The sequence below is a fragment of the Pantherophis guttatus genome, chromosome 4 (assembly GCF_059756535.1).
Source record: "Pantherophis guttatus breed Tessera chromosome 4, ASM5975653v1, whole genome shotgun sequence".
Classification (NCBI taxonomy): Eukaryota; Metazoa; Chordata; class Lepidosauria; order Squamata; family Colubridae; genus Pantherophis; species Pantherophis guttatus.
In genome coordinates, this window is record NC_142066.1 from 158,279,287 (window position 1) to 158,303,922 (window position 24,636).

A 24,636-nucleotide genomic window follows, 5' to 3' on the forward strand; every position below is an offset into this window, starting at 1 on the left:
ACTGCAAGTATTTATACTAGCCCTGTGACTAACTTTGAAATAAAAGATTGAAAGTCTCCTGAAAATGGCGCCCGGCTTCAGCGTTAACGAGAGCTGAAAGCGAGAGTGGATTTGCGTAGCTATTTCAACAAGTTACAAAGTAGCATTGTCTGTAACAAGTGAAGGAAAAGGGAATCTCTTTTAAAACAAGCCTGATTCTGATCTAACTTCATCTTTAATTTGATTAAACCTGGGGGAATTTTTCAGAGGACTTTGTGGAGGAGGAAAGGGAAAAAAGACTTCCTTTTTTGAAAAAGTTAGACTACGTGGCAGAATGGCTTCTAAGCAGACTAAACAGGATGTGAAGGCGGCAGGGGGGGGGATCCCCCACACACAAGCCTCAACAACAGCCTCCCAGCCAGCAGAGCCAGAAAAAAGAGATTGATCTTGAAAACTTAAAGGATTTTATTGCTCAGGCTTTGATGAAGCAAGATGAATATTTGGATGAGAAGTTTAAAAAGTCACAACAGGAAATTAAGCAGGAGATAAAAGAAATTAAAGAGGTGGTACAAGAAAAATATGACAAGGTGAACAAAAAATTAATGACAGTGGTGACTGGATTGTCAGAAGTAGTTATCAAAACTGATAAAAAAGTGGAGGAATTTAGATCAGAAGTGGATGTCAAAATGAAGGCGGCTGATTATAAAATTTTTAATGTGGACAATAAAATGCAAAGACTTGAAAATGAGATGACAATGATGCAATTCAGGTCTATGGAGTTTGCTATAAGGCTGAGAGGCTTAAAAGAGAATGATGGGGAAGATCTGAGAAAGATCTGTGCTGATGCATTAGCTGTGATGTTAAAGATTAGTTCTGAAGAGATTTTTTGTAAAATGGATAAAGTGTACAGAGTGAATTCTTGGGTGGCCAGACAAAGACAACTGCCTAGAGATGTGGTGATATATTTTACAGATAGAAAAATAAGAAATGATATTCTGCAAAAGTCTTTTGTCTCTGCTGTGCAAGTGGATGGAAAGGAAATTGAAGTTTATAAAGAGCTGCCACCTAAGATGTTAAAAGACAGGAAGGATTTTGGAAGTGAATGAATTAAAAAAGTCTAGTGAATGAATTAAAAAAACAACAAATCCCATTTAGGTGGGATGCTCCAATTGGCATAATTTTGAGGTTTAAAGGAGAAAGATATCGATTAAATACTGTTGAGAAGGCGGAAGAATTTTATTCTAACTTTTTCAAAGCGAGTCCACCATCCCCACATACATCTTCTGTGCTGGAGACAAAGGAGAGCGATAAGGAGAAGCAATTTCAGCAAAAGATTGAAGAGCAGTCTAAGCAGTTGGAATTGGAGGCAATGGAAATGCAGGGAGCTACAGGAGGATTTCTGGACGTGCCCCTGATAGATCTTCCTTCGGAAATTGTAAATGAACCACCTAAGACTACAAGAGAAGTGGCTTTGGACCTAGCCCGGATGTGTGAAGCCAAAGATCAGCGTATAACTCGAGCAGTTTCTAAGCAAATTAAAGAAAAACAACAACAGGAAAGGACCAAGCCACAGCAATACAAGAAAGGAGCCAAGGGCAATACACAAGAATGTGAAGCCATGGGAGGAGCAAAGCCGAAGACTACCAACTTGGAAAGCCTTCAGCATAGGTTCTTATCGCTTCGAGAAGATTCAGATGACAATTAAGTTTTTATCTTGGAATGTGAATGGATTAAATTCACCACAGAAAAGGAAGAAATTTTTTAATTATTTGAGACAATTTAATAATGATATTATTTGTCTACAAGAAACTCATTCGTACACAAGATCAAAAATACCTGATAAATTCAAGATTAGGAACACAATTTATAGCCTCGAATTTGGAAAAAAAGAATGGCGTAGTGATCTACATAAATAAAAGACTGTCAGCTAAAATTATAGAAGCAGATGATTGTGGCAGGTTTATAGCAATTGAACTCTATACAGCAAATGGTCCAATTCTGGTGATTGGAATTTATGCTCGTAATCAACAACAAGAAAACTTTTACAAAATTTTGCATTCTAAAATATTGCAATGGGATTATAGATCTATCTTAATCATGGGAGACTGGAATGGAGTAATTGATTCTAAAATAGATAAAAAGAGTTTGGCAAAGTCAAGGATTAGATTACCACAGACTTTTTTTGATATGAAAGAAGATTTGGAATTAAAAGATATTTGGAGAATACATAATCCAAAAGATTTGGACTTTACCTTCTTTTCAGATAGACACAGATCCTTCTCTAGGATTGACTTTATTTTACTATCATCTGATTTACTTGTAAAGACGAAAAGAACAAAGATTTTTCCAAGGACTTTAACTGACCATAGCCCGGTATGGATAGAAATTGAGATGGGAAAGAGTGAGAGAAGATCATGGAGAGTAAATGAAAATTTGTTTAGATATGAAAAGAACATAATAGAACTTAGAAAGCAGATGAAAGAATTTTTTGAAATGAACTTGAACAAGGGTACCCCTATTGAAATTGTGTGGGATGCGAGTAAAGCATATATGAGAGGGGTACTCATTTATATGAACTCTAAACATAAATTAAATCAACAAAAGAAAAGATCTGAAATGGAAGCAGAAAAAAAGAACAAAGAACAGTTACTTATAAAAAATCCAACAGATGAAAGAATACGAGGAGCTATAAAACTTTTGAAAGATCAGTTTCAAATGCTTATGGCGGAACAAACAGCAACAAATTTACAATTTGCGAAACATAACACATTTTGTAACGCTAACAAACCAGGCAGATGGTTGGCTTATACACCAAGGAAGAGGCAGAGTACACGGATCATTGATAGTATTGATAGTGGAGGGAAGGAAATTTCTCAACAAAAATTAATTAAAGAAGTTTTTTTAGATTATTATACCAAATTATATGCCAAAGATGATATACAGAATGGACTTATAGAGAAATATTTAGAAAAAAGAAGAGTTACAAAAATTTCTAGCCAACAAAAGGAGAGAATGAATCATCCTATAACAGCTGAGGAGATTATTGCCGCAATAAAACAATTGAAAACAGCTAAAGCACCAGGGACGGATGGTTTAACTGCGGTGTATTATAAAACTTTACAAACAGAAATGATTGAACATCTTAAAGATCTATTCTGTAGTATACAACAAGGGGGTAAAATACCCCCATCATGGAAAACAGCTTATATTTCATTGATACCGAAAGAGCAAGTAGGTCCTAAAAAACCTGAGAATTTTAGACCAATATCTCTTCTGAATAATGATTATAAAATATTTGCAAAAGTATTAGCCAACAGGTTGATGCCAGTTATTCAAGAGGTGATTCATTATGATCAAGCGGGATTTATAGAAGGCAGATATATGAAGGATAATGTAAGGCAAATTATAGATTTACTGGAATATCTTGAGAAGAATAAACAGATCTCTGCAGTGCTGGTTTTTTTGGACGCAGAGAAGGCCTTTGATAGAGTGGATTGGAACTTTCTATTAAAGACTTTAAGAAAGATCAGTTTATCTTTGGGGATCAGTTTATACAGGCGGTTTCAGCAATTTATCAAGAACAAATGGTACAAATTATTATTAATGGAAGTTTGACAACAAATTTTAGTATTGAAAAAGGAACAAGACAAGGTTGTCCGTTATCCCCATTGCTATTTATCTTAACATTAGAAGTCTTGTTGAACACAATACGGGACTCGAGTACTTTGAAGGGAATAGTGATAAGGCAAGAGGATTACAGAATAAGGGCATTTGCAGATGATCTGGTTGTTACTCTAACACAGCCAATGGAATCAATAATCCAGATGAAAGACATTATAGAAGAATATGGTATGGTATCAGGATTTAGACTGAACCAGAAAAAAACTAAGATGATAGTCAAAAACATGACACAAGATCGAAAACAGGAACTTGAAAGTAAGGCAGGTTTTGAAATAGTACCAAAGGTTAAATATCTAGGAGTTCAGGTTGCAGAATCAAATATGAAATTGTTTCAAAATAATTATGAGGTGTTGTGGCGAGAGGTACAAAAAGACATGGAGACTTGGAAAAAACTACAGCTGTCTTTACTTGGAAGAATAGCAGCAGTTAAGATGAACGTTTTGCCAAGATTTCTTTTTTTGTTTCAAATGATTCCGGTGCTTAAAAGTGATAAACAACTGAGAGAATGGCAAAATGGAGTGAATAAGTTTGTATGGAATGAGAAAAAGCCGAGAGTTAAGCTGAAAATTATGCAGGATGTTCCAGAAAGGGGAGGCCTTAAACTTCCAAACCTACAATTATACTATGAAGCAGCAGCCTTGACGCAAGCAAGTGATTGGTTTGGAAGGAAAAAGACTGGAATATCGAATATAGAAAGTTATGATCTTGAACTTGGTTGGCATGCATACTTATTTTATGAGAACAAAGTGGATAAAGTATTCAAAAGCCACATACTTAGAAACTCTTTGATGAGAGTTTGGAAGAAGCACTGACTCAAATGGGATTATAAAATACCGTTATGGCTGGATCTTGGTCGTATCATGTGGAATACAAATATAATGTCACTCGGGGGGTTTTTATATAAAGAAGTTCTTTTTACAGATGCAGGCAGATGGCAACTGAAGACATTAGAAACGCTGTTGGAAGAAGGGATTAATTTAACTTCGTTACAGTATAATCAACTTCAATTGAGATGGAAAGAGGACCAAAAAACTGGTATAATGATGCATGAAGAAGAATTGGTTAGACATATAAAAGAGAAAGGTCCAATGCATATTAAAAGGGTGTATAATGTTTTGCTAGAAAGGGACTCAGAAACTGAATTGGTTAAAGATTGTATGATAAAGTGGGCACAAAATTTTGCAGAACCAGTGATGTTGGAAACATGGGAAAAAATATGGGTCCAGAATGTTAAATTTACAGTCGCAGAACTTGAGGGAAAATTTTTATAAAGTTTTATAGGTGGCATTTAGATCCAAAGAAATTATCAAGTATGTATCCTAATGTTCAACCAAAATGTTGGAGATGTGATTGTTTAGATGCCACATATTACCATATGTGGTGGACTTGTAAGAAAGTGAAGGCTTTTTGGATAAAAATTTGGTGGGTTATGCAAAATGTTTTGAAGAAAAAAATTCAGTTTTCTCCACAATTGTTTTTATTGGGTATAGTTAAGGGTTTTACATTGGGTGAAGTAAAGCTGATATTGTATATGGTAACAGCAGCGAGATTACTGATAGGTCAATATTGGAAAAATGAAGCTATGCCCACTATTGAAGAATGGACTTTGAAGATGGCCAGTTTTGCAGAGATGGCGAAAATTTCAGCATATCTAAAAGATCGGACACAAGAGACTTATGTATGGGAGTGGAAAAAGTGGATAGATTATGTGCAGAATAAATATCAAACTAGGAAATATCAGATAGCTTTTAACTGAATGTATTATATAGGGATAGAATAATTGAATTTTGTGAAGATTTGAATAATATACAGGGGGTGGAAGGGTTCAAGTTTTATAAAATGTGATTTTGATTTGGATTATATTTTGTGGAAGTCCTGGGGGGAGGGGAGGGCTAGGGGGGGTTAGGGAGGGTTGGGGGGGGCAGGGAGGGTTGGGGGGGGAAACTGGGGAGAAAATGTATTTGTAAAACTTTTTCAATAAAAAAAAAAAAGAAATAAAATGACATCAGCCAATTTATTTATTAATTTATTCCATACGCCGTGACAGAATCTGACATTCCTGCAGAAAAGCACCTTTGGGACACCCAAAAACTTGGATGAGTGAGAATCTTCAAAGATAACACTATAGTGAATGTCCTCGTGGTCCCGAGTAGTGCAAATGGGGATGGAGCCTTCTTGGCTGCAGGATATTTTCTGCCCTGTGTCCACACACAGGGTCCACCCCCATTTCCACTACTTGGGTGACTCTTGAGGACACAGATAAATCTCCAAGTGGTCTCAACGGCACTCTAAAAGAATGCCAGCTGGCTGCAAGGATTTATATCCTTCCATATCCCACCATCCAGTCACAGCTAAAACAACATCTTGGAGGAGAAACGAAACGTCTTCAAATAAACAGAAGAAAGTCCAGTTGCCACTTTAAAATGCACCCGTGGGACTTCCTGACAGTGAGGACAATTAACCAGTGGAACAGCTTGCCTGCCTTCAGACATTGTGGGTGCTTCATAACAGGAGGCTTTTAAGAAGAAACTTGACAACCATTTGTCTGAAATGGTATAGGGTTTCCTGCTCGAGCAGGGGGTTGGACTAGAAGACCTCCAAGGTCCCTTCCAGCTCTGTGATTCTGTCCTTCAGATGAGAAAACAGACCAGAAAGTATTCAGAAGGTAGGAAAAGAGTGAGAAATTTTCCGAAGTGCCTGGGAAAATGCTGCCCTCCAGTGGAGGCCAGCTGTAAAAACTCTGGAGAACATTTGCAGGATCTGCCAACAACCTCATCTCTTTGCATTCAAGTCACAACAATAAAATATGTTATTTTTTAAGGCCTTGTTATGGTCCACCAGCAGCCTGCAGAGCTGGCAGCAGAGTCGGACAGTGAGGAGGCTGGGGAGGAACATGGGCCAGTCCTGGAGTCAGGAGAAGGCCCGGAGGAGGGCTCTGCGCCGGAGGCAGAGATGGGGCCAGGGCCATCTGGGAGCGATGCACGGACTCTGGAGCCTCCAAAGGCAGACAGCAGAGAGGCAGAGGAACAGGAGGAGCCTGTTCTTAGTGCACGCATGCAAAGAGTTGCCAGAAGGCAAAAGCAGCTGAAGCAAAAAGGACAACTCGGGAGTAAGGCCAGGAGATGACTGGCCCCTCCCAAAGGCTTAAAAGAGCAGGGAAGGCTCTTGGGCTCTTTGTAGGAAAACAATGTTGCTACAGTTGTCTCTTGTCTTGCTACATTTGTTTCCTGTTGGAGTCTCTTGCTTCAGAACTTTTGCCAAGAAGACTTTGGCAGAGTGCCAAAGAAGTCAAGGTTGGCGAGAAGGCTGAAGAACTGTTTATGAAGAATTTGTTTTGGACTTTAAATTTAGACTTTGGACTAAGCTGAGAATGAAGTAATTCTCAGCTGTTCTAATAAAATATGTTTGTTTAGGGCTGATTGTGTCTGGTAAATAACTACTTCGGCCTAGGTTACAACAGGCCCAGAGGCAAATGCCACTTATATTTTAAATGCTACTTTAATAGAATATTATAAAGGTGTGTCGAACCTTCATCCAGTGAGGTAGGAACAGGGTATATATGATGTGTGGCTTTCGACTTGTCGTCTGTGATGGTCCCCTAAGGGAAAAAAAAAAAAACACAAGAGAGGAATAGCATCTAAGCTTCATGTTTTTTTTTTGTAAACGCTTCACAACCTAACTAGAGAACATCATCATTGCTAGAAGGGAGTAGGGTGTGTGGAGAGGAGGAAGAAAGGGGGGGGAGGGGCTTGTTGGTGCTCTCTGAGCAGAGTAGTTTTCTTGCAGACGTTTAATGACCTAGAGAACTAGATAACACCGTCAGTGCTGGAAGGGAGGGGGATTTGTTGAGAGGAGGAGGAAGAGGAGGAGGAAAAAAGACTGTGGGGTCCTTGGTGGTCTTATGAATTTGGAGGTTTTCTTGCAGACATTTCGTGACCCAAGTAGGTAATACCATCAGTGCTAGAAGGGAGGGGGGTTGCAGGGAGGAGGAGGAGGAGGAGGGGTCGTTGGGGTCTCTGAGCTTGGTTGTTTCCTTTCAGACATTTCATGACCCAAACTAGGGAATATCATCGCTGTTAGAAGGGAGGGGGATTTGTGGGAGGGGGAGAAAGAGGAGGACTATGGGATTCTTGGTGCTCTGAGCTTGGTGGCTTCCACGCAGATGTTTCATGACCCAACTAGATAACACCATCAATGCTAGAAGGGGTGTGTGTGTGTGTGTTTGCTGTCTCTTTCTATGCAGTCCCTTCTAACACTGAAGATGTTGCCTAGCTGAGTCATGAAACATCTCCAAGAAAGCAACCAAGGACCCAATGCCCGGACTGCCTTTGTGAGCAACCGAGAGGCAGTTTTAAGAGCTCATTATTTCGTTTTCTGAATTTGTTCACTACTCCCAAGAGACAAAGCTCATGCTGAACCAGTATTTTTGAACCCATTACCTGATGGCGTTTGACAATGTCTTTGAGCTTGTTAGCCACTTTCAGCTCGATGTCCGGAATGAGGTAGATGCTTGGTCTGCTCAGATAGTTATTCTGAAAAATAAATAAATAAAAAGAGTAATGGAGGAATTAAAAAAGTAGCTAGCGAGGAAATTTTTTGATCCCAGGGAAAAACAAATTAACAGGATAAAAAAATACTGTATTCAAATAATAACCCATTATTCTTATCATAAAGAATACAAATCCAATACTTCAATAAGATACTTATATTTATCTCTAGGAAAACTGCATGCCTTTCAGCATTTTTTTAACTGCCCAGGACTCTTGCTGCTTAATCAAATTATATATATATATATTTTAGATATATATTTATTTTTAAGAGATTGACAAAAAATATAGGAAGATATTATTTTTTTCCTTAGAGTACTTCACAGATGGTTGGTTCATTTAGATTTTATACAGCCGTGTATAATAAATATGAATAATAAATATGTTTATTATATTTATTGAGAGAGGCTCAAATTCTGCTCAGGTCCTTCAAAAGCACATCAAAAGCCATTTCCACAATCCAAAATAACATTATTAGCCTTGCCTGCACTAAAGTTTTTTCAATGTTCATGAACATTTCCACATTTCGGTCCATCCGCGAAGGGTTTTGCAAGTCAAATCTCCTCCTGCGCAGAAAAATAAGGGAGAAAGTAGAGATTTTGGGGGTATTTATCACCATTCAGGACAAGCAGAAATGCAATTTTCAGGTCGTCCTTAATTTATGACTGCCAACAGACCACCCCATTGCTAAGCATGATGAAATGAACTCCGCCCCATTTTACGACTTTTCTGGCTATGTTTGTCAAAGGAATCGCTGCAGTCGTTACATTAGGAAGCCGGTTATTAAGTGAATCTGGCTTTCCCCATGAGCTTACTTGTCAGAAGATCGCAAAAGGGGATCGCGTGACACACACACACACACACACTCAGGACATGGCAACCGTCATAAACATGAGTCGGTTGCTAAATGGTTGAATTTGGATCCTGTGATCATGGGCAGGCTACAATGGTCGTAAGTGTGGAAATCGGTCGTAAGTCGCATTTTGAAAACAGCCATAAGTCACATCTTTTGATGCTGTTGTAACTCTGAACGATCACTAAACGAACTGTTGTAAGTCGAGGACTAGTGTGTTATCAGTCAGAAAGGCAATAAATGCAATTATTTTCACCCCGTAGGTAGTCCTCAACTTAAGACCAACACTGTGAGCAGAATTTCCATCGCTAAGCAAGGCAGTGGGCTTAGTGAGCCTCACCCGATTTGATAATCTTTGTTTTTGCTCCAGCTGTTAAGCAATCATGGCCGTCATTAAGTGAATCACGAGGTTGTTAAGCGAATCAGGCTTCCCCCATGGACATTGCTCGTCAGGAGGTCACAATCAAGAGACCCCGGGAAAGGGCAACCGTCATAAATACGAGTGAATTGCCAATCTGATCAGGCATGTGCAGTCGTAAGTATGAGGATCAGTTGTCCATTTTTTTTCAGCAGCGTTGGAAGTTTGGTCGTTAAGTCGAGAACTAGCTGCGGGGGTAGCTAACTCACCATCCTTGCTCGTTCTTGTATTTGTAAGCGGCACCGAGGATGTAACACAACGTTCCTCCAGCTTTGAAATCCAAGAAGCACTTGGCCTGAAAGACAAAACCGCACCAAGGGACAGTTGCAGGTTTCCCCCCCCATCGACAAATCTGAAATATGCAACCAGTCGCACAAATCTCACACCACAACACGCAACAAAAAGCAATTGGCCAACAGTTTGCGGATCTTGCAAGCAAAGTTCAAAAGTCGCTGGGTTAAAAGAGCCTTGCGGCTTACAGGGCACAGGAGGCGCCTCCCCCCATAGCAACTTTGTTGTGTTGCCAGGTAAGCACAAAGGCACAACAAACTGAGGTCCTGTTTTAAGGACTGGCCAGATTCCGGAGGCGAGGCTTTAAAGGTGGTTTGGCGCAGGGGGAAGATCCTAGATGGCAGGCAGGTCCAAGTCCTTAAATGACTTTCTGTTCTTCTTTCAATTCCTTTCCTACTTGGCTTCTTTCTTTACTCTCTCCACTTCCTCATTCTCCCTTTGCTTTCTTTCTTTTTCTTTCTTTCTTTCCCTCTTTCTCTGTCCCTTCCCTTCCTCCATTGTTTTGCTTGTTTTTCCTTCCCTTCCCTTTTCTTTTCTTTCCTTCCATTTCTTTGTTTTTTCCTTTCCTTCTCTTCCCTTTTCTCCTTTCCTTTCTTTCTCTTTCCTTTCCTTCCCTTTTTTCCTTCCCTTCCCCTTTTTCCCCTTGTTTTGTCCTTTCCTATCTTTTCATTCCCTTTTTTCCTTCCCTTTCCTCCCTTCCCTCTCTTTCTCCTCATCTTCCCTTCCTTTCTTTTTCTTCTTTCTTCCATGTGACATGCAGTTCTGAAGCTAAAATAGCTTGAAAGGGAAATTTTCCAAACAAAACTCCATTTGGAGTTGCACAAAGAACGGCTTGAGCTCCGCTTGACAAAGAGAAACATGTTGCGTGGAAAGTTTCACCAGGACTTATGAAACCAGGTTCAACATCAGAAAAGCATCCTTCACTCCCAGAATTCCAAGCAACTTCGCCACAATGATCGGCAACTGAGAGAATCACATAGGACAAGTGGCAAAGGTGCTGGCTTAGAAACTAGAAGACGGTGAGTTGTAGTCCCACCTTAAGCATGAAAGCTGGTTGGGTGACTTTGGGCCAATCACCAGGTGATAGTGAGTTCTAGTTCTATCTTAAGCATGAAAGGCAGCTGGACTTCCGGTTGGGAATCGTGGCGACAGGGTGCTGTGTGAGCGAGCTTCGCTCCACAGCACTGTCTTTTTCGCCGTGCCTTGGGGACCCTGAAGGGCGAGATCGCCCGGAGAGCGTCTCGGACTAGAGAGGGGATCTGAGAGCGACAAGCAAACGTCTCTCGCTTGGACAGATACCTCTGTCAAACCAGCATGGGCGCGTCCGCCGTCTAATGGCGGACCCGAGGCCGCGACTACCAACAACAATGAGGAAGCGAGGAGCTCGGGACGGCTAAAGTGAGAAGGAGACCCAACCATAATCCCTGGTGATCGTGGGAGCCGATCTCAAGAATTTGCGAGTGTAGCCAGCCGAAAGTAGTCAGGGCGGTGGAGAGGCGGTGAGTACAAGTGACAGAGCAGATCGGAAGCTTGTGGATTGCTGGCGAAACTGCGAGGAGGAAGGAGAACTTGCTGAGGCGGGGGAAGGCGAAATTAGAAGCTGTTGGCATATTTTCCCAATTTTGCAGCGAACGTGGATAAAACAGTGCAGACCTAGACTTTGAATATAACACCACGAGGAAACATCAAAACAATAACTTGTAGTCGTTAACTCTTAGCTACCCGGCTCTCTCCGAAGATAGAAAACGGAAGTGCAGCCATAAATTACAACGTGCATTTGAAGCTTGACAGCAGGAACGATTTTGAAATGTTCTGAGCTGCGGTCTTTTCTTCGAACAGTATTTCTGCTCATTAAGACTTGGCTGCCCTCTGGATCTACTTGAGATTTTCCCTCAATTAACTGAAATATCTCTATACGTGGAAGAACTTCTTTGATTGTGGTAGTACTAATTAAATAAGAGTAATGAATTTTTAAAACATTATTGATAGAATTTGCTATTAATTACTAATACTAATTTATTTATTATTCTATAATCACTTCTTTATTTATATAGATATTAACTATTTTAGACAACTTCTCCCAGTCTTCTTGAGTGGATTATATGTCACCTTGAAAAAGCCTAATAGATCTTAATCCACCGCTATTGTATAACTTTATTTCTTAAACTGTTAACAACTCTCTATCTCTATTAAATTGATACCTATATCTACATCTATCTTAGATTATATAAGAATAAATTATAGATTATATTTAATGAACTTAATAAGTGTGCAATAGCACGATTGGATGAACATTGAAAATTGATTATTGAAGGGATTGAGTATTTATTAATATATACTGGTCTGGATTAGATAACTATATTTAACCTACAGTTATTATTGTATTATATCTAGCCTATATTTATTTACAACTTTGATTAACAATAGCTGAATGAAATGTTGTGAGTTGATACGGAAATTGGGTAAATCCACGATTGGATGAATTAGGTGAATCTTATTACTAGAGAGAGAATAGTGGATAATAAATTGGAAGAATATCGAGGTAATTTTGACAAATCAGAAGAGAATCTTAAAAGAAATAACAAGCATTTCATCGGCAGTATTTAAGGCAGGAAAGAAAATGTCATCTAACCCTGCATTAACAATGTCCTCTTCAGCTCTGCAAAAACCCACTGAGGTGCTAACAAAAGCGGACAAATCAGCAATGTTACCAACCATTCAAGCGATGCAGGTGACTCTATCAACCATTCAAGAAACTATGCTCCTGGGCTTCCGGTTTGACTTCCGTCGCCACCAGACGGTCCTTTGAGACCGCCAGCCCCGTCGCTCGTAAAGAGACGCCTTTACATCTGAAAGGCGGCTCGCAAAACTCCATTTCCATAAGGAAATGCGAGATAGAGCAGGCGAGGGCAGGTAGAGCCCTCTGCGAAGTCCCCAGAGTTTTTCTTTTACTCTTGGGGACGAAGCAGGATGAGGCTCCCTATTTCCCTCGCCGCTGCTCCGGGCTTCGGGAGACCTCTGCCTTTTGCAGAGCCAGGCGACGAGATCAAACCTTTTAACGAAAACAACAGATTACTTAATTAAAGAGGATGAGATCTGGACTTGGGACCCTAAATTGCAAGTATTTTTAATGATTTTATAAGCATTTCTAAGTGAAGGGAAAAAAAAAAGCTTAAAATGGCGACCGTGAGGCTTGAGAAGTAGCCGAAAGTGAACGTCCTTCCGTAACAAGCTACAAAGTAGCGGAGCAAACAGTGCTGGCTAGAATAGAGAAAATAAAAAATTTCTATTTTAAGTTTCTTTTTTTTCTTGGAGATTTGATATTGATCTTGTTGGAGAGAAGTCCTCTTTCTTCAAAAAGAGTTTGTCTGTGTGGCAGGATGGCGTTAAAATTAACAAAGCCAGACAAACAAGCAACTGGGGGGGGGGGTTTCCCCCATTTACAATTATGTGAACAAGTTTCAAGTTTACAGACTCAGAAGAATGGTTTTAATTTAAAAGAATTTGTTTTGAAGGAAATGGCAAGACATGACGAGATTGTGAACCAGAATTTTGAAAAATTTAAGCAGGAAAATAAAGAATTCATACAATTAAAGTATGATAACTTACAAAGAAAGATTGTAACAGTGACTAATGCTTTTTCAGAAATAGTTATAAAGATGGATACAAATATCAAGTTGTTAGAGTCTAAAATGGAGGAAGTTGATAAGATTTATAATTTGAACAGTAAAATACAAAGAATGGAAAATGATTTGATAAATATTCAAGACAATAGTTATGAAGTAAAGTCTAAAAAGGAAGCTGATCACGAGACTCACAATGCAGAAAGTATAAAACAAGGGATTGAAAGAGAAGTTACAATAATGCAATACAAGCTCACAGAATTTGCGGTTAGAATGAGAGGGTTACAGGAAAATAATAGAGATGATTTAAGAAAAATATCTGCTGAAGTTCTGGCTGGGATTTTAAAGATTCATCCAGAGGAGGTATCTTGTAAGATCGACAAGGCCTATAGAGTAAATTCTTGGATTGCAAAGCAAAGGCAATTGCCTAGAGATGTGGTGATTTATTTTACAGATAAAGAAATAAGAAATGATATTGTGCAAAAATCTTTTAATTCCACTTTACAATTGTATGGAAGAAAGATCTGGATATATAAAGAGTTGCCGCCCAAGATATTAAAAGATAGAAAGAAATTCGGATTTTTGGTGACTGAGCTAAACAAACAAAACATCTCATTCAGATGGGATGTCCCAGTTGGCATATTGAGATATCAAGGAGAAAGATACCAACTAAATTCTGTTGAAAAAGCAGAAGAATTTTATTATAAGGTTCTTAAAATGGGTCCAACATCTTCATGTATAATACATGAGTGGAATAAAGAAAAGCAAAATCAACAAGAGATAGAAATTCAGGATAAGCAGAAAGAGATGGAAGTAATGGAAAAACAACAAGTTACAGAGAATTTTGTAGATGAGCAGCTTCTGGATTCTCCTTCAGAGGTTACAGCTGGACTATTTATAAATACAAGAGAGGCGGCTTTGGATTCTAATGTGATGATTCATCAAGTTACAGACCAGCATAGAAATCAATCAGTTGACATACAATTCAAAGAAAAGAAACCAGAATGGAGACTTAAGCCACAAAAGCAAAACCAACAAGATCAAGTTATAGATCAGCATGAAAACCAAATAGTTGATACACAACTTATAGAAAGGAAATCAGGATGGAGATCTAACCCACAAAAAGTCAAGAAAAGAAGAAACAGATCTTACAAAAACAAAAACTTTTAAACTAAACAACAGTGCAATGCCAGTTATCTAAGAGATGATTGAATATATGAAAAGATAGCTGAGGCAAAGTATTGATTTATATTATCCTGAGGACAGTGACAGACCTCTGCAGTGCTCTACTTTTGGGATGTGAAAAGGGCCTTAAACTGAATGGATTGGAATTATCTATTTTGGATTCTTTGATAAATGTATTACGTTTATGTTGAGCTACAAGGCAAGAGAGTTATGGGATTGGGGCACGCAGAAGATCTGGTTGTTACCCTATTACGGTGGTTGGAATTAATAATTTAGATGGAAGACACTACTATAGACACTATATGGAATACAAATATAAAGTCACTCGGGTGGTTGTTTTTTATATATCAAGACGTCTATTGTTGACGGGGGCAGATGGTAATTGAAGATACCGAACACACTGTTGGAATTAGGATGTGATGTTACCCTAATATGGGTGATAGAGTTAACAATCCAGCTGAAAGACACTACAGAAGATATTATATGGATTACAAGCTTAAAGTCATTTGAGGATTTTATTTATATAAGGGAATACTTCTTAGTGATGTGGGCAAAAGAATAAGGAGATCAAGAACTATTATGTATGGTAGTTCTGTAGGAAAGTGGGTGGAGATAAGTTAGCTTATTGATTGTTTAATTGAAGAAAAGGGATATTATGTTTAGATATGAATATATGTAAAAGATTTGAGTTAAGAGATATATCTATGGGGGTGGAGGAAATGGGCAGACTATGAGTTGAATAAATGTTAAATTAGGATTTATTATATAGTTTTATAGTGGAAGGTTGCTTTGAAATGTCACATTAATATACAAAAAAGATTTGATTTAAGAGATATATGTATGTGGGAGGAGTAAAAGAGTAGATCATGAGTAGAAATTGTTAAATTGGGGGATATAATAATATTACTATGCTAAATTAGGAGTTATTATATAATGTTATAGTAGAATGTTATTTTGAAATGTATAGTATAAGGAGGATATAATAATATTATTAGAAAGAAAGGGTCAGCATATGGGGGATGGAGTAAGGGGATGGTAAAGTATTATATAATCTGTTATGAATTTGGGTTGTACCCTGAAGAAGCCACAGGGGGAGGGGAGGGCGAGGGGGGGTTAGGGAGGAGGGGGGGAAGGGGGAAAAATTTGTATTTGGAAAAACTTTTTCAATAAAAAAAAGAAAAGAAAAGAAACTATGCTCCTGCTACAAGAAAAGATGACTAATAATCATGTAGAATTAAAAACTGATATCCATTCTATTACCGGAAAATGAGTGAGATTCAGGAATCCATTCATAACAATGAGAAAAAGATAAAGAAGGTAGAGACGAGGGTGGAGCAGAATGAAAGGAACCTCGACTCGATCGACCAGAAATTAATGGCACAGAATAGGGAGTTGGAAGACTCTATTATCCAGCTTGAGATGGACCGGGCAGTTTTCTACCTTCGTTTTCAAAACGTGGTAGAGGACAAAGACGAAGATTTGGGAAACGTTATGGCGGACTTAATAGCTGGAATACTGCAACAGGACAAAGATGATATTAGAAAAGAGTTGGATGAAATTTACAGGGTGCAAACCAACTATGCCAGGAGGAATAAACTCCCTCGAGAAGTCCATGTCAGATTTGCCCGGAAGAAAGTGAAAGATATGCTATACAATATAGTAAGAGAAGAACCTGTAAGTTTCAAAGGCAAAGAGGTAATAGTATTGAAGCAAGTTCCGAAGAGGGTTCGAGATCTGAGAAGGGACTATAGGTTGTTGGCGATACAGTTAAACAAGAGAAGTATCCCCTTCAGATGGATTTTACCATGCTCATCACCTGGCAAGGGAAAAGAATTAAGATTGACAGTCTTGTCTCCGCACAAGAACTTTTGGACCAGCTGAGGGGTGCGGAGGAAGACCAAAGTAATAAGGAGGAACTGGATATAGCCTCCCAGGAAGAAATTAACGTACAGTTAAGAAAATCCAAAGAAGGAACACCAGAGGAAAAGGAGTTAGAAGAGAAGGAAGTTAAAGAAACCAAAGGAAAGAGACAAAGACCACAAAGAGCCATAAGGACAAATAAGAACTAGGTAGTTAGTCGGAAAAATGGAGGGTTGGAAATTGCTGTCTGTCAATGTCAATGGTCTAAATAATGGAGGGAAGAGGAAACAAATATTCTCAAAACTATTTAAAACTAATTCGGAAATAATATGTCTCCAAGAAGTTCATATAAAGAGAGAGGAGAGGAAATATTTGGAATTTGTGAAATTTGGCAAAACCTTTACCTCTCTAGCAGAGAAAAAAAAGGGGGGGAGTAGCGTTATATGTAAAGAAAGGAATTGCTGCTGAACTCAAATATTCAGATGATAAAGGGAGACTACTGGCAATTGAAATCAAGAGGGGCAGTATCCCAATTTTAGTAGTAGCTATTTATGCTCCAAATAGGAATTTAGGAGAATTTTATAGGAAATTAAGCCACAAAATAGACGAACTGGAGCATAGAAATATTTGCATTATTGGCGATTTCAATGGGGTAGTAAACCCGGAAATGGATTATAAGAGTGGAATAGTGAAAAAGAACAAAAGGGAAAGGCTCCCCAAAACCTTTTTTGACCTAGTCGATGAGCACAATTTAGTAGACCTCTGGTGAGTATTACATCCGAACGATAAGCAATTCACTTATTATTCAAACCCTCAGAAGTCCTGTTCAAGGATTGACATGGTTTGGGTCAGTAGAAGTTTGGGGTTAGAAATCCACTCTGTTGAAATCACCCCAAATGTATGGGCTGATCACAACCCATTAGAGATAAAGTGGAAGAGCCCAAACAGGATTAAACGAAGGAGATGGAGATTAAATACCCATATCCTTAGAGATGTAAGGTTTACCAAAAAGCTCCAGAGAGATTTACAATTGTTTTTTTGAGGAGAATGAGAACCAGGAAACTCCCTCAACATGTGTTTGGGATACAATGAAGGCTTATTTAAGAGGATTAGTAATATTGCACAATATATATAACAACAAAGAAAAAAGAAAGGCTCAGAAGGATTTCCTAATTCAGCTGGAAGAAGCAGAAAAGAGGCTACAACGAGACCCCAGTGATACTGCAAAAAAAGAACAATGCATGACAACAAGGCATAAATTAAACTTATTAGAACAGGAAGAACTGGCAAAAAAAATCAAACAATCTAAACAATACTATTTTGACAATGCAAACAAGCCAGGGAGATGGTTATCGTATCGTAAAAGAGAAGGAGAAGGGGGTTATAGGTTGCTTGGAGAATTGGGAAGGTAAAATACTAGAGGAAGAGGAGGAGAAACTTGAGTTTGTCAGACAATATTACGAGACATTATATAGAGGAGGAAACCTCAATCAATAGCATTAATCAATACCTCGTCAAAGAGAAACTTCCACAGATAAAGGAGGAGGAAAGGGAAATGCTAAATAGAGAAATTACAACAGAGGAATTGAAGGGGGCAATATCTAAATTAAAGAGCAATAAAACCCCTGGCCCTGATGGCCTCCCAGGAGAATTGTATAAAAACCAAGAACTGGAAGAAATACTCGTACCGAAACTTCTGGCAATATGCAATGAGGCCCTGAGAGGCTCCAGGATTCCAGAATCGTGGAAGGAGGCGTTCATCACATTGGTAGAAAAAGAAGGTACCGACCCCAAACAAATAAAGAACTATAGGCCGATCTCCTTACTTAATACAGACTATAAAATATTTATGGGAATACTAGCAGGTAGGATGAAGATAATACTAAATAATTGGATCCACCCTGACCAAAACGGGTTCCTCCCTGGAAGACAGATCAGAACTAACATGAGAGTGGTGATGGATGTGCTGGAGTACTATGAAATACACTCCGAGAAACAGCTGGCCTTGGTCTTTCTCGACGCTCAGAAGGCGTTCGACAACCTAAATAGGGGATTTATGATCCAGCAGATTAAAAGAATGAATTTTGGAGAATACTTCGAGAATGCGATAAAACAATTTATGATAAACAGAGTGCAAATATTATACTGAATGGAGATATGACCAAAACTTTCCGGATTGGTAAAGGGGTAAGGCAAGGCTGTCCACTCTCTCCACTCTTATTTATATTGGCCCTGGAGATATTGTTAAGGAATATTAGGCAAAATAACGAGATACGCGGATTGGAAATTAGGAACGAAACCGTCAAAATTCAAGCTTTTGCCGACCATGTAGCGTTGATTATGGAGGACCCGTTAACGACTGGGCCAAAGGTATTGAAAGAGATAGACGAGTACAGGAAGCTATCTGGATTTAAATTAAATATGACAAAAACTAAAATGTTAACAAAAAATATCCCGAAAAGAGAACAGGAAATATTAACAGAAAATTTGGGCATCCAAACAGTTAAAAAGATAAAATATTTAGGGATTTGGATTACTGCTAGATGCTCAACCCTGAAGGAGGATAATTATACAGCATTACTGACAAAGATCAAGCAAGATTTGGACCGTTGGGGGAGGTTACAAATATTGTTCTAGGTAGGATAGCCACCATTAAGATGAGTATTCTCCCCAAATTAATATACTTGTTTCAAACCACACCAGTTAGCATTGACAAAAAATATTTTTCGGATCTAAATTTGATAGTAAGGAAATTTATTTGGGGAGGGAAAAAGCCGAGAATTGCGTTATGATCACTGCAGGAAAAAAGAAACAAAGGCGGATTTGGGCTCCCAGTTTGGGAGATATACCACAAAGCTGCCAATTTAGTATGGCTACGAGAGTAGGCCTCATTAAGAAACAAAAGAATTCTACAACTGGAAGGGCATGACCTGCTGAGAGGCTGGCATGCCTACCTCTGGGATAAAGGAAAGGGGGCAGGGATATGTTTTCACTGACACAAAATTAGAGATACATTAATGAAGACATGGAAAGAAATTAGGCATAAACATTACTTTAAAATCCCAAAATGGATCTCTACAATGGAGGCAATGATCTACCCAAACACAATAAGCAGAGAGAAAATGTTCACATATCAAGACATTCTAGATAACAGTGGCAACCTTAAATCAAATGAGATATTGAAAGAGCAAGGGATTCATATCGATTGGTGGCCCTATTTACAAATTAAATCCTGATATAGGAAAGATAAACAGGAAGAGGGAATAGAAACGGGGACAAATAGCTTTGATAAGGTATGGTTGGGCAATGAGAATAAACTATTAGCTAAATTATACTCCTATCTGCTCGAATATGATAGAGAAGGAGAAATACTTAAAGACCAAATGATCGCTTGGGGGAAAAATATCGACTCAAAGATAAACTTGGATGATTGGGAAGAAATATGGAACAGTAATCTTAAATTGACAAGAGCAACAAGCTATAAGGAGAATCAGTACAAAATGCTGTATAGATGGCATTTAGCACCATCTAGAATTGCAAAGATTTATTTGAATGCAAGCCCCAAGTGTTGGAAATGCGGCCACTATCAAGGTACCTTCTACCACATGTGGTGGATGTGCCCAGAAGCGAGGAAATTCTGGAAAAAAATACAAAAATGGATCCAAGAAATATTAAATGAGGATATTAACTTTTTGCCTGAAATTTATCTCCTGGGAGTGCTAAAGCGAACATTTGTTAAGAAAAAGAAATATCTGATTATTCATATTGTCACAGCTGCTAGACTCTCCTATGCCAGTTACTGGAAAGAGAAAAAATGTCCAACTGAGGAACAGGTAGTCAATAAAGTATTGGACTGTGCAGAAATGTGTAGATTAACGTATGTGTTAAACGGAAAGGAGGACTCAGAATTCTACGCGCTTTGGGATCTGTGGTATAGGTGGTTGAAAAATAAATGCAAAAGTTAACATTTATTAGGACAATGTTTAATTACTAATTAAATCTATATATTATTGTTGTAATCAATTTTATAAAAATTCACGTATAAATTGTATAATATTTAGATAATTGATTAGATACCATACCTGTAAATATACAATATGACTACACGTTGCCGAACCGTAAAGTTTGAAATGTAATATACTCTTTATTCAATAAAATTTCATTAAAAAAAGAAAGAAAGAAAGGCAGCTGGGTGACTTTCAGCCACTCACCAGGAGACGGTGAGTTCTAGTCCCGCCTTAGGCATGAACACAATGGCAAACCTTTGGCCTCTCATGTTCTACCCACAAAGAGCATTACTGGAGACCCACATCGGGGAAATCCTCAATACTGACCGGAAACTTGGTAAAGGCAGGATTGGCCACATGTTTTCCGAAGGCATCTTCCTGGAACTGCAGCAATTGGGAAACCAGCCCAGCCAGGGTCTTATTGGTCGGTGCGTCAGCCTGGACATACTGTGAAACAAAAGACACACAGAGTTATTAAACGAATCCAGCTTCCCTGTGGACTTTGCTCGTCAGACGGTCGCTAAAGGGGATCACCTGATTCCGGGGTACTGAAACCGTTGTAAATACGAGCCAGTTGCCAAGCGTCCCAATTTTGATCACATGACCGTAGGGAGACGCTGCAAGGGTCGTTAAGTGTGAAAAACGGTTGTAAGAGATTTTTTTCAGTGCTGTTGTAAGTCTGAACAGTCATTAAATGAACTGTTGTAAGTCAAGGACTCCTTTCTTAAGCTCCACCAGGGGACCTGATCAGCCACTTAGGATTGTCAGGAATTCTCTAGGGTCTCCTGCTTGAGACCTCCAAGATCCCCTCCAATTCTGTCATATAGACCCACAAAGTAGCCCCCCCAAACCCTGCTTAAGCTGTTTGTTTATACTTAGTGAATAATGAATAAACAATCTACGGCAGCATATTCATTTCTGGTTTTTTTCAGCATTACCTGCCAAACTCTCTCTTACCCAAAGAAAAAGGAATCTCCCATTTTTCAGAACAAAACAACAAAGCTGGAAGGGACTTTGGCAGCCTTCTAGTCCAACCCCCTGCTCAAGCAGGAGACCCTAGACCATTTTTGACCAATGGCTGTCCAGCCTCTTTTTAGAAAGCCTCCAGTGATGGAGCACCGACAATTAAGGAGGACGGACAGCCATATATCCAGAATGGGTACACGGCCTCTTGCTCAAGCAAGGGGTTGGACTAGATGACCACCAAGGTCCCTTTCAACTCTGTATTTCTGTAAGGCAGGGATGGGTTCCAAATTTTTTTACTACTGGTTCTGCGGGCATGGCTTGCTTGGTGGTCTCATGTGACTGGATGGGCATGGCCAACTCAATGTCACTCATGTCAAGGAGTGCCTCACCTGGCCCCTCCCCTCCCAGCCATTCCTTGTCACACCGAGCCTCAACGTATCTATATTTCTGTAAAAATGTTGTTCACCTTTTTTCGACTTTATCATCTACATACTATAGATGCACTTTCATGGACCACTGAAAGGAGGAAATGGCTCACATGCTTTGCCCAAGAGTGTGATAGGCAACAGGCTTATCCCTCCTCCTTTGGATTTATTGGACAGGCCCTCCGGGGTTTCAGCTAATCCAATCTAAGATGCCTCCAAGGAATACGTTATCTCTCTCTTTGTTTTCTCAGATTACTTTCTCTTCAGCACCTCCCGTACCTCTCTGTGCCTGTCCATTACACATCTACATAGCATCTCTCAGTTTTAAGGAATGTCTCCGTGCACCCTCAGCAGGCCCCTCTCCTATGCCAAAGAACAAGATAATGCCCACATGTTCTCCAGGCATGGAAAGAAATTTCCACAAAGCATATAATCTGATTTTGTAAACATTGTAAAAATCAGTCATATACCCTAACTTGGACCTACATCTCCCGCAACAGACAGATTCCTTCCTTTTGTCTTCCTAACTGGCCACTAATTGGTCTCCTATTAACCGCACAAAAGGTGTGTGGATTGTTCTTGTAGTTTGAGTTACATACCAATTCCTGGGGAAATGGGGTGGCATTTAAGAAAGAAAAAGGATTTATGAAGGATTTAAATCTTAATGCAGGAAGGATACAATTGATTCCATACATATGCTTTACATAGGTACATGTATTATAAATGCTTAACAAATAAATGCTTAAAAGGAAAATAGTTTTATAACAACATAACATATATTATACAATAGAATAACAAGTTTATTACTATTTCCTTCATTACTATTTTATTTTTAATTCCCTTATTCCCTACAAGGACAGTGTAAAATATTAACACAATAAATAATAGAACAATTAAAAATAATAGCATAGTTTTCTCTCTCTCCCTTCCTTCTTCTTTTTCTTTCTTGTCTATCTCCCTTCCTCTTTCTCCCTTCCTTCCTTTCTTCTTTGTCTCTCTCTCTCACACACACACACAACTTCCTCTTTCTTTCTTTCTTTCTTTCTTTCTTTCTTTCTTTCTTTCTTTCTTTCTTTCCTTCTTTCTTTCTTTCTTCTCTTCCCCCGAGGCTGAGCACGCCAGGCCCAAAAGGTGAGTGAGCCTCGCCATGTCCCCTCGGCTTTTTGGCTGAGCGCAATGGGATTCCCTCCCCCTGCTGACAGCATTGGCAAGGTATATCTTCCACGCGCCTCTGAAGGAAAGGCTGAAGGCGGCCGGCCCTTCGGGGAGACACTGAAGCCACTAAGCTAGGGCTGAGAGGGTTAGCAGCGGCAGCCGGTTGTGGTGGCCTCGGCAGGAGAGGGCAGTGGCGGCGGCGGCAGCAGGAGACGGTGGCGGTGGCCTCAGCAGAAGAGGGCAGTGGGGGCGAGGAGGGTGAAGCCGGCGGCCCAGCAAGCTGACCCCCCCTCCCGGTCCCCACAGCAGCTGCAATGGCGCTGGATTTGGAGGCTGCTGGCAGGCGGGGAGGGGGCCATATGGCCCGCAAGCATCGCAGGCATGGAAGAAGCTGCTGCTGTCGCTGCCATGTTCTTCACACATGCACATCCCATTGGACTTGCAAGGCAATGGGATGCGCATGTGTGAAAAACATGGTGGCTAGGGAGAGTGGGTGGCGACTGGGGGACCAGTTCAGGGGCGTGGCCAGCCAGCCATTACTACTGGTTCTGCGACCGATGACAAATTTTTACTACCGGTTCTTCCGAACCGGGAGCAACCCACCACTGCTGTAAGGGTCTACTGTTTGAGCAGGGGGCTGGACTAGATAACCTCCAAGGAACCTTCCAACTCTGTCATTCTATGATTCTGTAAGGGTTTCCTATTTGAGCAGGGGCTTGGACCAAAAGACCTCCAAGATTACTTCCAACTCCGTATTTCTCTAAGGGTCTGTTGCTTGAGCTGGGGGTTGGACTAGATGACCTCCAAGGCCCCTTCCAACCCCTGTAAGGGTCTCCTGCCTGAGCAGAGGATTGGACTAGATAACCTTTGAGGTCTCTTCCAATTCTTCTTCTATTCTGTACAACCCCAGGGCCAGTTTTGTTGTACACAATCTAAGATTTTATTGGCTTTTCTAATTGCTATAATCCACTCGGCAGCTACCAAACTAATTGGCAGCCTCTTTTTAAAAAAGGGAGATCAAATCCAGCCCTGCAGGCCATTGTGGGCGGCCCAAGTTCATTCGTACACAACAGCACAGTGCACAACAGCTGAACAACAGCTGAAACATCGCCAGGCTGGCAGGCACAGGGGGGTCGGCTGGGGTTGCGAGTCACAGATCTGGGGAGGGACAGCTGCACTTCCAGCTGCTCTTCCCTGCTGAACCTTTCGAGGAGCTGTTGTGTTTGTTGTCAACACCTGCCAGTCCACTGCCACGAGGTCAGCAAGGAGGTGTGGTTGTGACAATACAGGTTTTATAAAAGATGAGGGAACTGATCCCATTTGCAGATGACACGAAATACTTAAGAGACTTCAGTAAGGCATTCGACACAGTGGACCACAACGTACTTCTTGGTAAGCTGAAAAATGTGGGATAGACAGCATCACCACAGATGGAGTTGTAACTGGCTGACAAACTGTTCTCAACGAGTAGTCCTTAACAAGACTACATCTCCAGGGAGGGAAGTAAGCAGTGGGGTACCATGAGGTAAGTCTTAGGCCCAGGACACTTGAATATCTTTATAAATGACTTAGATGAGGGAATAGAAGGGGAACTCATCAAATTTGCAAATGACACTAAATTGGCCAGAATAGCCAACACACCATAA

At 39.9% G+C, this 24,636-nt stretch overlaps 1 protein-coding gene across 2 annotated transcripts in view; it reads right to left on the reverse strand.

The window, feature by feature from the left end:
- Positions 1-24,636, reverse strand: part of SMARCC1 (SWI/SNF related BAF chromatin remodeling complex subunit C1) — a 72,516-nt gene that overhangs the window by 43,701 nt on the left and 4,179 nt on the right. For both annotated transcript variants that reach the window (XM_034430531.3, XM_087894278.1), the window contains exons 2-6: positions 20,772-20,891; positions 9,688-9,773; positions 8,692-8,773; positions 8,100-8,192; positions 7,189-7,258 (exon numbers count right to left, since the gene is read on the reverse strand). In XM_034430531.3, the coding sequence (XP_034286422.2) occupies positions 7,189-7,258; positions 8,100-8,192; positions 8,692-8,773; positions 9,688-9,773; positions 20,772-20,891 (451 nt within the window). The remainder of the gene's footprint in view (positions 1-7,188; positions 7,259-8,099; positions 8,193-8,691; positions 8,774-9,687; positions 9,774-20,771; positions 20,892-24,636) is intronic.